Genomic DNA, 16,173 nt, shown 5'->3' on the forward strand with positions numbered 1-16,173 from the left:
TAAAGAATAGATTTGATGCCTTGAACACCAATGACTGAAAACCAGAGGAATTGTGGGATGACATCAAGAACATCATCCATAAAGAAAGCATTAAAAAGACAAGAAAAGAAGAAAAGACCACAATGGATGACAGAAGAGACTTAGAAATTTGCCCTTGAACAGGGTTGCTAAAGCAAATGGAAGAAATGACAAGACAAAAGAATTGAAGAGCAGCTTGAGAAGTCAAAGACAATTTTTACAATGAAATGTGCAAATACCTGCAGTTAGAAAACCAAAAGGGAGAACACACTCGGCATTTCTCAAGCTGAAAGAACTGAAGAAAAAATTTAAGCCTCGAGTTATAATACTGAAATATTCTATGGGCAAAATATTGAACAATGCAAGAAGCATCAAAAGAAGATGGAAGGAATACACAGAGTCACTGTACCAAATAGAACTGGTTGATGTTCATCCATTTTAGGAGGTGGCATGTAATCAAGAACCAGTGGTACAGAAGGAAGAAGTCAAAGCTGCACTGAAGGAACTGGTGAAGAACAAAGCTCCAGGAATTGATGGAATACCCACTGAGATGTTTCAAGAAACAGATGCCACACTGGAGGCATATACTTGGCTATGCCTAGAAATCTGGAAGACAGCTACCTGGCCAAGTGACTGGAAGAGATACATATTTGTACCTATTCTAAAGAAAGGTAATCCCATAGAATGTGGAAATTATCAAACAATATCATTAATATCACACACAGGTAAAATCTTATTGAAAATAATTCAAAGACAGTTGCAGCAGTATATTGACAGAGAACTTCCAGAAATACAAGGTGGATTCAGAAGACAACATGGAATGAGAGATATTATTGCTGATAATATGGATGGATCTTGGCTGAAAGCAATGAATACCAGAAACATATTTACTTGTGTTTTACTGACTATGCAAAAGCATTCAAATGTGTGGACCATAACAAATTATGTGTAACACTGAGAAGAATGGGAATTCCAGAACACTTGCTTGTACCCATCAGGAACCTGTACATAGAGACCAGGAGGCTGTTGTTCAAACAGAACAAAGGGATACAGCATGACTTAAAATCAAGAAGGGAGTGCATCAGGATTCTATCCTTTCACTGTATTTATTCAATCTGTATGCTGAGCAAATAACCCAAGAAGCTGGACTACATGAAGAAGAGAGTGGCATCAGGATTAGAGGAAGACTCATTAACAACCTGTGATATGCAGATGACACAACTTTGCTTGCTGAAAGTGAGGATGACTTGAAGCACTTACTGATAAAGATTGAAAACTACAGTCTGCAGTATGGATTACATCTCAACATAAAGAAAACAAACATTCTCACAACTGGATCTATAAGCAACATCATGATTAATGGAGAAAAGATAAGTTGTCAAAGACTTCATATTATTTGTTTCCATAATAAAGACCAATTGAAGCAGCAGTCAAGACATCAAATGACGTACCACACTGGGCAAATCTGCTGCAAAAGACCTCTTTCAAGTGCTGAAGAGCAAAGATGTCTCTTTGAAGACTTAGTTGCACTTAACCCAACCCATGGTATTTTCAATTGCCTCATATGCATGTGAGAACTAGACAATGAATAAGGAAGACCAAAGAAGAGTTGATGCTTTTGAGTTATGGTGTTGGCAAAGGATACTGAAAGTACCATGGACTGCCAGAAGAACTAACAAATTTGTCCTGGAAGAAGTGCAACCAGAATGCTCCTTGGAAGCGAGAATGTCCAGACTTCTTTGACCTACTTGGGTCATGTTGTCAGAAGGAATCATTCCTTGGAGGATATTATGCTTGGTAAAAGGGAGGGTCAACGAAAAAGGGGAAGGCCTTCAATGAGATGGACTGACACAGTGCTGCAACAATGGGCTCTGGTATAAAAAGTACAATGAGGCTAGCACAGGAACAGGCAAGTTTTTTTTGTTCTGTTGTACACAGGGTTGCCATGAGTCATAGCAGACTCAATGGTATGTAACAACAACAAGATATTACTTACCAACACTGAAAATAAATGACTTCTAAATGTCCCTCTCAGACATAACAATCATTCTGTTTGAGAATACCCTTAAAGATTTTTCTTTATGCACTCAACTTTTGTGAAAATAAAAAAATAACAGATCTTAGTTTATATTTTTAAAAGACAGTGATAAACAGCAGGAAATTACATCTTCTACATTCTTTAAAAAAAAAGCCAAACCCGCTGCCGTCAAGCTGATTCCAACTCTGATAATCCCATGTGTTACTCAGTAGTAGAACTGCTTTATAGGAGTTTCTTGGCTGTAAGTTTCACAAAAGCAGACAGCCAGGCCTTTCTTTCACAGCACTGCTGGGAGGGTTCAAATCACCAACCTTTGCATTAGTAGTCAAGCACAGACTATTTGTCAGCCAGGGACACATAGTCAATTCCCTCTTCCACAGAAAAATGAACCAAAGAGATAAACACGTTATTAACAAACAACAGCATTAATATGAGTTCTGAGGGATTAGAAGGAGCGAAAAAATAAAACTTCAATTTTCAGCAAACAGCAAGGAACAAGGCTCAAACACCCTAAAAAAGAAATGTAATATACCCCAGATTTAGTGAATAAACAGTGTACTTTCAACTGAGTATGAGCCAAAATTGTTTATAATGTATAAAATTTTCTGTCACCCAAAGAATAAACCAAGATCAAGTGAACTATTTCTAGACTCACATCAGTGTCAAAATCTAACAGAAAATAGTTCTAAGAATAGTCAAGTGTCCTTGACTACAAAGCTTCTTATTGATTAAAGCTAAACTGTTGTTGCTATTGTTAGCTGCCACTGAATTTATTCCAACTCATGGTAACTCCATGTGTGCAGAGTACAACTGCTCCACAGCAGTTTTAAGACTGCGACCTTTGGGAAGCAGATAGCCAGGCCTACTTCCAAGTTGCCTGTGGGTAGGTTCAAGTCTCCAACCTTCTGGCTAATCATTCAGCACGTAAATGTGTGTGTCACGCAGGGATTTCCTAAAACTAAATTAAGTTCGATAAATCTTTTACATTCAGCACATCTTTATTAATTTGTGACACTTTACAATACCTAATTAAAAGGAAACCTTGATTTTATTCAGTCAGATAACAGAGTAAATGTCTTACTTTTCTGAATTAATAAAATATAATATTTCCAAATTTCAGTATAAAGAGAATGTCTATGACCAATAGTCAAAATATTTTCAGTGGAAGTTGTTTAGACTTTTAAGTCTGCTTAATTAGTAAGTAAGGCACAGAGGATTGTGCTTTTTGAATTATGCTGCCTTTTACAACTTTCTGATCTTTTCCCTTAATATCAAAATATTGTAATCGCTGTAACTTCCTAGCATATCCGAGGAACAAATTCATTTATCCCTAATTTCTTTCTTTTAAACTTCTAGAACTTGGAAACAATATAAAAAATGGTTTGTTAAAATTTAGAGTAAGTGTTTTAAGAATTTTGTTTGGCTGCTCATAGATGTTTGATCTGTTGGTGGTAGAAGGGAGGTCAGGGAAGCTCTTCACGGCTCTCAGCTAAGTTATATAGAAGAAAAGGAGCTGTGATTTCAGCATCACAACAATTATCTGTGTATTTCGTCTTCTCCACACGGCTGGTACACCATGGCAACATGGACCATTATTATTTATTTGCATTTTCAGAACACCTGGAAAAAGTCTAGCACTTCATAGGATTTCAACAAATCCTTTTTGAATTCAGCAAACTGAAATGAACTACATGGCTAATACTCCTTTTTAATTCCTCCAATATCAATACAAAAGCTGTTCCATTGTTTTTACCTTACGTGTTTTTTTTTTTTTTTTTAACTTCTAAGCTAAGTTAAATCCTTGGAACAGATAAACTCTTAAAAACAAGCAAAACAAAATCTTAAATGTTCTAAGACATGGTCAGTAGATGGCATGCCTCTCTTTAGAACAGTTAGGCCAAGTTAAAATGTGCAGGCATTGCTAAAAGGTTCTTTCAAACTCAAGATCTTGTTTTCAATAGTTATGAAAGTTCTCAGGGTGTATTTCAAAAGAGCAGGGTGTTAACCTTAGCTCTTTGGTCTAATTCCAAGTCTGATAATGATATGCTGCCTATTAAAATTCCCCTTGCAGTTCTAATTTAATAAGGTAATGTTCAGATCCTGTCAAACAGCTCAGAGCAATGCTACCAGCTGCAATATTTATCCTACAAAGTGTAACGTTTCAGATGTGATTAAGTGATCATTTAAGAATTTTTCAAGTGAGAAAAGGATTATGCATTATTAAACTACTCTTCTTAATAAAGAATATATAACCACTGTTTAAAAGTGTTACAGTGAATTTTAATTATGTTTTTGTAAGTTCTATTTGTAGCTATTAAAATACAAACAGGAAAATTTGTTAAGTGTATCACCTTTAAATTTTACAAAGCAGAGAAAATAACTAAAAAAACTCTCCCAGACTCAAATTAAACAGAAACTACTCCTATTTCTCTTCTCAAGATAGTTAGTGGTAGATTCACTGTTTCCCCATTTCTCCAATCTGTTAATATCAAAATGGAATGGGATTACAGTGAAGCAACAGGTAGATAAACAAATGGCAAAATGAAACTAAGTAAGGGTATAAGGTATTAAATTTCAAATTTCATCTGGCACCATATTAAAAGACACTCTAGCAACTGTATTACTTAGCAGAATCAGGGCAGAAACTCCTCAAAATAGAAGAGAAATAGAATTACTCCTCAAAATTATATAAACTATTAAAATGAGGTCCTAAAATATATCTTAAGGCTTATGCATGCAAATATATGTAGATCCTAGGTAGAATTATCCTTCAGAACTTATTCTGTGATAAGATTTAAAAAAAAATCCTAAGTTTTTCTGGTGATTTAATGTGTCTCATCTTAACAAAAGCTTCAAATTTAAGTTCTACAATTTAGTATACCCATTCTTTAAGTCAATATATATCATAAATTATATATACATATCATAAATTCAAAGAAATTTAAAAAAAACTGTTAAGTATAAGCGATTTATCAATCTGCATATTCTATTTGTGAACAATCTACCACTCTTCAGAATACTGATACATTACTTAAAAATATATACAGATAAATATATATCCTATAACCACTAAAAAATAGCTCTGGTCCAACAAAGAAGATGGAATCCACCAGCTGCTCCACTGGTGAAAGATGAGGCAGTCTGCTTCCATAAAGATTTACAGCCTTGGAAACCTTGCAGGGCTGTTCTACTCTGACTTGGAATTGACTCAATGGCAGTAGGTATGACCAATAAAAGTCTAGCGTCATTTTAAAGTAAACACTTCCAGCAATGACAAAATACCAATAGAGAAGTATCCTTTCTCTTGGGGTTGACTAACAATGTAAGATTTCATCTACTTTGTTACATGACACTACACCTGAGTATAAAAAGGCAAACAAAAGTAGGAGGATTTTTTTTTTTTTGGTGAGTGTGTCCACAATGGAAGAGGTGCAGCCAAAGTAACTAGAAGTTAAAAAAGCAAAAAACATAAGGGTGGGGAGATCTAACAAACTTATACTTCTAAAGGATAAGTCATACAAACTACTAGCTTTTTTTGAGTGCTTTTCTGTTCTGTTCTGGTTTGGTTTAGTTGGTTTTTTTTTTAATAGTAATACATTGTTGTTAGGTGCCACTGAGTAGGCTCCGACTCATAGTGACCCTATGTACAACAGAATGAAACACTGCCCAGTCCTTTCGGTAATATATCAGAGAGTATTCCTGTGGTGTAGTAAATTACATAATGTGGCTTTTCTAGTCAAAAGTGTTTGTAAAAACTCTGTGGTGGAATTTGCTGTGAGCAACTGAGCAACTACTGATTGTTAAAGTTACCCACTTGGAGTATTTGTGTTGGGAACAGCACGAAGTAATTTTCTGAGAAGTTTGCCCTCTCTCAGGTATATAAAACTCTGATGTTGGGATTGGTTGGTTTGGGCCACTCTGCCAGGCTCAAAAGGAGCCCTCCCCTACAGGCAGAAGTAGTCTCTCTGACTGCTGACTGAGAAAGACGTGCTGCTGAGAAAAACACACTTCTGAGAGATGTGAGAGACACATGCTGCTGAGAGAGAGATGAGAGAGACATGCACTGCTGAGTGAGACTGCCAGCTGCTGAGTGAGACAGCTGGCTGTGAGAGACTGAGTGCATTTCTGAGCTTGAATTGTAGTCTGGTGCTTCCCTAATAAACCCCATAATCTGTGAGTTCTGCGTGGCCACTGCAGCGAATTATCAAACCCAGCAGAGAGGTGGTGGGTGCTATGGGAGGAACGGTTGGTGAAAGGGCTGAAGGGAGGCAGCATGTCTGGACTCTCAGGAATAAGCCTTGGGCTATTGATGGTGATTCTGTCTTCCTCTTGTGGGGTTAGAGTAGATCAGAAGATGCAGCCTCCTTGGCCCCTTGGCAGTTTCACTGCTATTCATAAGGTTTTCACTGGCCAATTCTTTGAGAAGTAGATGACCCTTCCTTCTTCCAGGTCTGTCTCAGTCTAGAAGCTCTGCTGAAACCTGTCCACCATGGGTGACTCTGTTGGTATGTGACATAGCCTCCAGCCTCACAGCAACACATAAGCCACCACAGTACGACAAACTTAGAGATGAGTGGTGGTAACATAAGAGTGTAACACAGAGAAACACAGAGGTATACTAATAGAGTTCACAATCCAATCCAAAAATCTTAGTGCTAAACATGTTTTAGAATTTAGATATTTTCTCCTAGTTTTAAAAAATTTCTTAACAACCCCAATGGGGTCTGGGTCAGCACCCAGTAATAAAATACATTCATATTTCTGGAGCAAAATATATGAATATTTGAAATAGCAGCCTCATTTTCATTCAGCTGTGTGGTAGTTAAGTTTGTGTGTCAACTTGGCTGGGCCTGGTTGAGTGGCTGGGCAGTTCGATAAAGTTATTCCCCTTAGTGAGATTGGTAATTAACTCTGGTGAAATCTACTAGAGCAGCTGAGTAGCTGCTTTAGTGATGTGGTCTGCTTCTAGTATATCAGAAGCCAACTTTGAGGAAGGTGTCCAACTTACGGTACACTTAAACCCTGTATGTAGCCACATCATTGTTTAGCAGCCTGCCATGTTGCCTTGCCAATCTTGGGCCTTTTTCAGGACTTCAATCAATGGCCTGCCATGTGGTTTGGGACTATCAGGACCATGTCATTTTATTTGTCGACCTTGGGCTTGTCAGCCTCAGCAGCCAGCAGCTGCCTGAGTGAAGAAAAGCCTCCAACTTCAGTGGGCCAAGAGCAAGACAGAGCTGAAGCCCAAGGTCAAGGGGCTTTCACCCAGCCCCTAGAGCCTGGCACTTTGAACTCGGGATTTCTAGCCTCTAAAACTGTAAGAGAATAAACTTCTGTTTGTTCAAGCCATCCCACTTGTGGTATACTCCTCTCACAGTGGCACCAGGTAACAAAAACAAGATCCAAGCTTGCTATTAAGTAAGTTAACAATCGGGTCAGATTTTGTTGCTCTTCCTACCTTCAGAACATTGTGGATTTTGCACTGCAGACCTGAACTGAAAAAACAGAAAGTCAGGTAAAAGTTCTTAGCTAACTTCACCCTTAGCTTAAAAACAGTACCTTACATGTCAATACAACCCAAAGAGATCTACAAATATAATGCAATTCTGATCCAAATTCTAACAACATTCTTTAATGACATGGAAAAACTTATCACTGGCTTTGTATGAAAAGGAAAGAGACTCTAGATAAGTAAAGCATCAATGAAGAAGAGGAACAAGTTAGGAGGCCCCATACTCCCTAATCTCAGAACCTACTACATAGCCACAGTAATCAAAACAGCTTGGTACTGGTATGACAGACACAGATCAATGGAACAGAAATGAGAACCCAGAAGTAACTCCACCTATCTATGGACAGCTGATTTTCAACCAAGGGTCAAAGTCCATTAAACAGGGAAGAAAAAGTCTCTAACAAATGATGCTGGCAGAACTCGACATGTATATGTATTTGCAGAAGAATAAACAAGATCCATACTTCATATCACACAAAAAAACTAACTCAAAATGGATCAAAGATCTAAACGTAAAACCAAAAACTATAAAGATTATGAAGAAAAAATAGGGACAACATGAGGGGCACTTACGCACTGCAAAAACAGAATACCAAGCATACCTAATAATGCAAAAACAGTGGAGGATAAATTAGGTAACTCAGCCTTACTGATGTGCATCAAAAGATTTTGCCAAAAGAGTAAAAAGAGAAACTATAGACAGGGAAAAAAAAGACTCTGGCTATGACATATCCACCCAAGGGTTTAATCTCCAAAATTTATAGAAAATTTCAACACCTCAACAGTAAAAAGACAATCCAATTAAAAAATGGGCAAAGGACATGAACAGACACTTCACCAAAGAAGATATTCAGGAAGCTACCAACACATGAAAAGATGCTCCCAATCATTAGCTATTGAAAAAAAAAAAAATTGCTGCTGACTAAATTCCAACTCCGAGTGACCCTGTAGGACAGAGTAGAACTGCCCCATATGGTTTCCAAAGCTGTAATCTTTACAGGAGTAGACTGCCACATCTTTCTCCCACAGAGTGGCCAGTGGGTTTGAACTGTCGACTTTCTAGTTAGTAGCTAAGCACTTTAATCACTGTGCTACCAGGGCTCTTTCCATTAGCCTTTGTTGTTGCTTTTTGCCCTCGAGTCAGACCTGACTCATAGCAACCCTTCCTTGGGTTTCAGAGGCAGTATCAACTACAGAAGTAAATTGCCCAACCTTCCTTCCAAGGAGTGGCTGGTGGGTTTGAACCGCTAGCCTTCTGGTTAGCAGTCAAGTGCCTTAGGCACTACGCTACCAGAGCTCCCATTAGCCTTTGTTGTTGTTGTTATGTGCCGTCGAGTCAGCCCTGACTCATAGCGACCCCTCCTTGGGTTTCCGAGGCAGTATCACTACGGAAGTAGGATTGCCCAACCTTCCTTCCGAGGAGTGGCTGGTGGGTTTGAACCGCCAGCCTTCTGGTTAGCAGTCAAGTGCCTTAGCCACTATGCTACCAGAGCTCCCTTTAGAGAGGTGCAAATCAATACTACAATGCAATACCACCTCATCCCAGCAATAATGCAACTGAACAAATAAAACAGAGAACAATTGCTGGTGAGGCTGTAGAGAGACTCGAATTCTTATATACTGCTGGTGGGACCACAGAATGGTACAAGCACTATGGAAGAAGGTATTGTGCTTCCTTAAAAAGCTAGAAATAGAAATACCATACGATCCAGGAATACCACTCCCAGGTATGTATCCTAGAGAAAAAGGAACAGTGACACAAAGAGAAATATGCACACTTAGTTCATTACAGCATTAGTCACAATAGCAAAAAGATGGAAACAACCTAAATGCCCATCAACAGATGAATGGATAAACAAACTGTGATATATATATAAAATGGAATACTGTACAACAATAAATAATAACAATGAATCTATGAAACATCTCAACATGGATGAATCTGGACGACATTATGTTGAGTGAAATAAGTCAAACACAAAAGGACAAACACTATATGAGAACACTATTACAAAAAGACAATTCTAGGTCTACACACAGAAAGAAATATTCTTGATGGTTACCAGGGAAGAGAGGAGGAAGAAGAGGAAGAGGGGGAGAGAGGCACTAACTATAAAGTAGAAAAGAGTTCATTCTGGTGAAAGGAGAGGCAATACACAATATGGGGGAAATCAGTACAATGTGACCAAGACAAAGGAAGACATGTGAGGTATGTAAGAATAAAGGACAAAATACTATAGAAAATAATTAAAATATAATTTTTACTGTCATCTTAAAGTTTATAAACTTTAAGAGATAGTAGAAATATTTAATAATGTACAGTTGTATTCAGTAAATACAATAACACATACAGTCTTGTAACAGCAACAACTAACAGTAATTTGTAAGTAAATACACAGGTATCACAGGTAAATATGTACACTAAATAGGTGAAGGAAGTCATACAGGAGTATACCCACACACATATGTAGTTATGGTAGTGGATATTTCTGTATTTTCAAATGCTACATGTATATTCATATATATAAGAGAGCATATGGGGGCACTGTTAAAGAAGCTACTTAGACATCAGGACTGAACTACTGGACATGAAGGCTGAGGACCACAGCCTCGGGGGTAATCTAGGTCAACTGGCAAAAAAAACAGTTCATAAACATAATGTTCTACATCCTAGTCTAGTAGTATCTGGGGTCTTACAAGCTTCTGAGTGGCCACCTAACAATCAACTATTGGTCTCTTCCTACCTGGAGCACAGGAGAACAAATGAAAATGAAAATGAAAACTCAAGGAAGCAATCAGTCCAGAGGACTAATGGCTCACATGAACCACAGCCTCCTGTAACCTGAGACCAGAAGAACTAGAGTGCCTGATTACTACTACGGAATATTCTGACCAAGACCACAACAGATGGTCCTGATTAGAATAGGGGGGAAAAAATGTAGAACAAAATTCAAACCCAAAGTAAAACAAAACAAAAGACTAGACTTACTAGATGGAAAGACATTAGCGGAACCCCAAGACTAGAAAACCTTCCAACTTGAAACTAAAGATACTCCTGGAGACCATCTTCTAGTCAAATAACAGATGAGACTATAAAACAAACAACGTGAAGAATGTGCCCCTAAGAACAATCAACTATACGAGATAAACAGGGCAACATCTGCTCAAAACCAAAGATAAGACTAAGAGGGACAGGGAAAACGACAAATGGAAACGGGGGACCCAGGCAGGAAATAGGTCGAGTACTGACATATTATTTCAGGGATTGCAATCAAAGTTATGTAACAATTTATGTAACTAATTTGCTATGTAAATTTTCACCCAAAGCACAATAAAATTTTAAAAAACAAGCAAACTAGATTATTTTATTATATATTGTCTGCTATCGCTTAAACTTTGTAAACATTAAGATAACAGTAAAAACTCTATTTTAATTGTTTTCTATGTTACACATAAGTATATTACAATAGAATTCATGTATAAAGAAAACTAAATATTTCTATTAATTTTCTGATAAATTAAACATATACAATGAATTCATATAAAATGATGCTAATTCTTTCATAACATCTTCCATTAAAAAAAAAAAAAAAAGCACTGCCAGGGTTAAACTAGCTTTAAAAGGATATGTTAAAGCTTGGGCTTTGGAATATTTGTGTAATGAAAACGGAGTAGCTAGACAAATCCTCCATTTGTCTCTTTCTGTTGTCCTATGATTTAGAATAAAAAGGAATCTATGTTTCTAAAAAAAATCACAATATTCATTTTAAGAAAAATTATGCTCACTTGAAAACACACATTACAGCAGGGAAAAATACAGAGTATGGAGTAAGGCTACAAGTAGATATTCCAATTATGGCTCTATCATTTATTAACTTTGTGACCTTGGGAAGTCACTTAACTCTCTATACCTCAGTTTCTGTATCTAAAAATAGAAAAAATAATACCTACCACAAAAAGTTGTTATGAGAATTAACTGCTAAATAAAAATAAGTAAAATACAAGCTTAGTGATAGGAAGGGCAATAGAAAAGAACAAATAAATTAAGGAGAGAAACAGGTGACATTAATAAATATTGGCAAATTTAATGCAATATTACCAATCAAAAATTTCTGAGAGCTTAATCACTTTTAAACTCAGATTGGCTTAACATATATATATTTTTTATATACAATAAATGCTTATCTATCATTTTATTAATTGCAATACCACAAACTGAAATAACTAGCATCTCTATCTTTCTGTAATAAATCGTAATCATTATACAAACTGATAAGCTCTGTAAACTCCTAAAAAACCTCAATGAAAATTGTGGAAAATTCTACCCAACAGTTTGAGTGTATGGTTAGCATTCAGTAAATAAGACTACTTGGTAAGTCAAAATATCTAATTCTATGAGCATATCAAATAGAGCACCTATCAAATACTGTGGTACTAGAGAAAAACACCTTTGTTCCCTACACTATCTAACAAAGCTATGCATGAGATCTTACCTATCTTCATCTTTGTCATACAGTTGGTAATAATCTCCACAGCCATTCCAAAAGGTGTTATCTGCAACTTCTTGCCTTCCTGCTGTGGCTCCACTTTCTGGTATTGTCTGGTCATCTTCTGGTTCTATTTGTATAATTCCACCAAAAGGTGGATCCAAGAACATACAGTCATGTTCTCCATCATAATCTTCACATTTTATTAAGAGGTCATCTGAGCTGCTTTCCTCAACTTCCAAAGCTTCCTTCCACCTTTGAACACTTCTTTGTTTAGCCTCATGCCTATTAAATCCTGTTTCTTGGTCCACCTGGCTTGAACTTACCAGTTTTCTAACTTTTGGCCTCACTACCTGTTCAGGAGACCTTTCCTGGTTATTTTTCCTATCACTAGTATTTTGTTCGCTACAAATATGCCCTGATGCCCAAGCTGAATCTTCAGTTGAATTTTCACTCTGTCTCTCCTGGCTAGTATTATTTTGTTGTTTCTTTCTAACAACCTCATCTTCAGAAGAGGAGCTACGAAATTCTTGGTTGTTTTGATGGACAAATTCAGCATCACCAGTAGAACTTTTCACGAAAGGTGCTGAATCTAACTCTTCAAATGCTTCTCTTATTTCACAGTTGAGAGCGGGAACTGGTGGTGAAATACCTGTATATGCCTCTACTTCTCCATTTTCCAACTCAAACACTGTATTGCCCAGTGCTTCCTGATATCTACCACCTTCCACAACTTCTGTAGAAAGCTGAAGACGGTCATTATCCTCTCCGTGTTTGGCATCTGCATCATAAAAGTCAATATGAACCACTGTATTTCCATTTTGGACACCAGAACTGTTACAAGCTTCTGGAACATACTCTCCCTCAGAGTGATTATGAAGATTTGTACTGCTTCCTAAGGTCTCCCTGCCTTCCTCACTATGATGTGCTGCAGCAAAGGATGGGCTATTCTCAATGGTTTGATTCAGTGTTGTCACACAAATGGCGAGTTCCGTTTCACTTTTTTTAAATAAAGGTTCGCTGGATAAGGAAGAATGAACTTGATCCAATGGACTGGAACCTTCACAGAGAACAGAAGAAGACACTTTTGTAGTGATTAATTTAGATAAAATTGTATTTAAAAGCAACCATTTAAACGGAAATTATATCAATTATTACTTACTTGAAAATACAAATGAAATTCCCTGGCAGGTAGCCATGTTCCCTAACTTGACTGGGAGAGGAGACTGGCCACCCTATGACTACATTTATGCCATTCTATATATAGACTCTCAACATCCTCTCCCTCATATATTTTTGCAGATTTTCCACCTAAATCCTAATACCTAAAACCATCTGCAAAAAACATGCAAGGGAGAAGACACTGAAAGGCTGCACAATGAGGGGCATATGTAGTCACAGGGTAAACAGTGTGCCCCATTAATAATCTTTAAAACCACCTTCAAGTACTCATGACAGAAACATTCACAATGAGTTACATATCTAAGAGAAATGAGACACCATTATGCTTTTATGTTGACTCAAAGACTACAGCATCATATTGCAAAAAGGATTCTTCTTTAACAAAATGACCTAAGCTAGTACAGTTGATCTCATGTATCTGTGGGTTCCACACCCACGGATTCAATCAACCACAGATCAAAAATATTCAGTGGGTGGAGGGAGAAGCAATTAAGTGGTCAAACCAATTCCTTAAAGGCTAAGAGGAAGTGGAAAATGCTATTTACATAGCACTTATATTGCATTAGCCATTACAAGTAATCTAGAGATGATTTAAAGTATATAGCAGGATGTGCAGAGGTTATGTACAAATACTATGCCATTCTATAGAAGGGACTTGAGTGTCTGTGGATTCTGGTATTCACTGGGGTCCTACAACCAATCTTCCACAGATACCAATGTTGTTGTTATATGCTGTCGAGTCAGCCCCGACTCATAGCGACCCCTCCTTGGGTTTCCAAGGCGGTATCAGTATGGAAGTAGATTACCCAACCTTCCTTCCAAGGAGTGGCTGATGGGTTTGAACCACCAGCCTTCTGGTTAGTAGTCAAGTGCCTTAGGCACTATGCTACCAGAGCTCCTACAGATACCAATAGATAACTATAGTTCCCATACTTGTATATAAGTGACAGTAAAAATAACCTAAAAATATCAAGTTGCTTAAGGAAACGTACATTTCAGTCAAAAATGTATAATCACAGTACACAGATACCCAAAATACTTTTTCAAACCACTGAACTAAAAAATTTTAACTGAATAAGCACTATTTGATGCTTATATGTTATAAAACAGTAAGAAACAATATACCAAAGCTAAATTATTTAGTGGTAAAATTAAGACAAAATAAAACAAAAGCTATTTAAATGTAATAGGCATAGAAAAATATATTTAGTTCAAAATTTCTTAAAAACATCTCTTTGGTTGCATGAAAGGAGCTCTAGTGGCATAGTGCCTTAGGGATCTGACTGCTAACCAGAAGGTTGGAGGTTAAAACCCACGAGCCACTCTGTGGAAGGAAGACCCAAAGCGGGTCATTATGAGTGAGAATCAACTCGATGGCAGTGAGTTTGGTTTTTTTGGTTTGGTTGCATGATAAAAGATTTGCTCTTGCTGAAGGATGTGATAATAATGTAATAACTACATGATAGTGTAGTTATATTTTCATGACTAGCCATAGTTTATTTTCTCCTACATTTAAATGTATATGCTCTTAATAATAAATTTAAAAAATTTTCAAAATAAAATTTGACAGGAAATTACTTCATTTACACCCATACACACACATGAAACTCACAGCTTCAAGTATTATAAGATGGATTTTTACAAAACTGTCTTCCTTGTTGTTATTATTAACCCATGTTAATAGCCCATACACAATTACATGCTACATACCTGAGGAATTTTCCTTTGGAACATCATCTAGTTCCAACACTTCATAGTCATCACCAGCCCGACCTAAACTTCTTTCATGCCTGGTCATACATGGTTTGAAACTGACATACGCATGCCTTCTTCCGTATCTCCTGCCTGTAATTGTCTGATACCCTCCTGCTGGTTTAGGCCATGCAGCTTTGTTGGATTCTTGATCCATTGCTGAAAAAAAGAGTTAAAAAAGAAAAGAGGTACACAGTAATGACCTCTATTCTGGTGACCAGTTGGGGAAAAAAAACTGCTTCAATACATATGCAATTACTTGCCAAATCATACGCTACTGAATGTCAAGTGCATGTTACAAGTACTATAAAAAACATTATTCTTATTCACATACTTGAAAAGTAAACATGACATAGTATGTAATGAGAGTTATGTGGCCCCTTCTCCCCCAAAAAATACCTTTTAAGTTTGGTTTCTTTGAGGTATTTCAGATTTTTATAACATAAATATCATAGAAGGTTTCTCATATGTCAAATTACTATGCTGCAAATGCTCTTTAAAGATTGAGCACGATCTTCCAAATTACCTTAATAAAATACCTTACATATAACTGAACCGCTTGCAGTCGAGTCTATTCCAACTCATGGTGACCCCATGTGTGTCGGAGCAGAATTATGCTCTAAAGGGTTTTCAATGGCTGATTTTTCACCAGTAGATCACTAGGCTGTTCTTCCAAGGCAGCCCTAGTAGACTCAAACCTCCAACCTTTCAGTTAGAAGGTAAGCATGTAAACCATTTCTACCACCCAGGGACATCTGACATATAAGCATTCAATAAGTATTTGTTGAATGAATTACTAAGACATGTTATGATGGTTTTAATTACCTTAAGAGTAAATATTCTCCTTTTGAAGGCAATAGGTACCTTTATTAAATGCTCTATGTACTTTCATGAATAACCAACTGAACTGTAACAAAATATATCCCAAAGATCAGGGTCAGATAAAATTCTCCATAAAGAAAACAGTGATGGGTCAAGTCAAAGAGATGCTTACCTTACCTTTTACAACTACCAATGATACGCATTATGGTTAAAAAAAAAAAAATCAAATCTATCAATATTTGAATAGCTTAAATATTAAGTTTTGATGACTTAGGGATATATAGTATAGTAATCAGTATTAGTATCTTTTACAAAGTAGGACATTATTTTATACACACACACACACAAATAAATATTAAAAA

General features: G+C 36.8%; 1 protein-coding gene across 1 annotated transcript in view; it reads right to left on the bottom strand.

Moving 5' to 3' along the window:
• The window catches only part of PJA2 (praja ring finger ubiquitin ligase 2), a 71,561-nt gene that overhangs the window by 54,498 nt on the left and 890 nt on the right, over window positions 1-16,173 (bottom strand). Inside the window, exons 2-3 of the mRNA XM_007952587.2 lie at window positions 14,948-15,148; window positions 12,062-13,115 (exon numbers count right to left, since the gene is read on the bottom strand). Coding sequence (XP_007950778.1) covers window positions 12,062-13,115; window positions 14,948-15,148 — 1,255 coding nt within the window. The remainder of the gene's footprint in view (window positions 1-12,061; window positions 13,116-14,947; window positions 15,149-16,173) is intronic.

Source organism: Orycteropus afer, unplaced genomic scaffold (genome assembly GCF_000298275.1).
Source record: "Orycteropus afer afer isolate SDZICR_OR568_19922 unplaced genomic scaffold, OryAfe1.0 scaffold00350, whole genome shotgun sequence".
NCBI lineage: Eukaryota > Metazoa > Chordata > Mammalia > Tubulidentata > Orycteropodidae > Orycteropus > Orycteropus afer.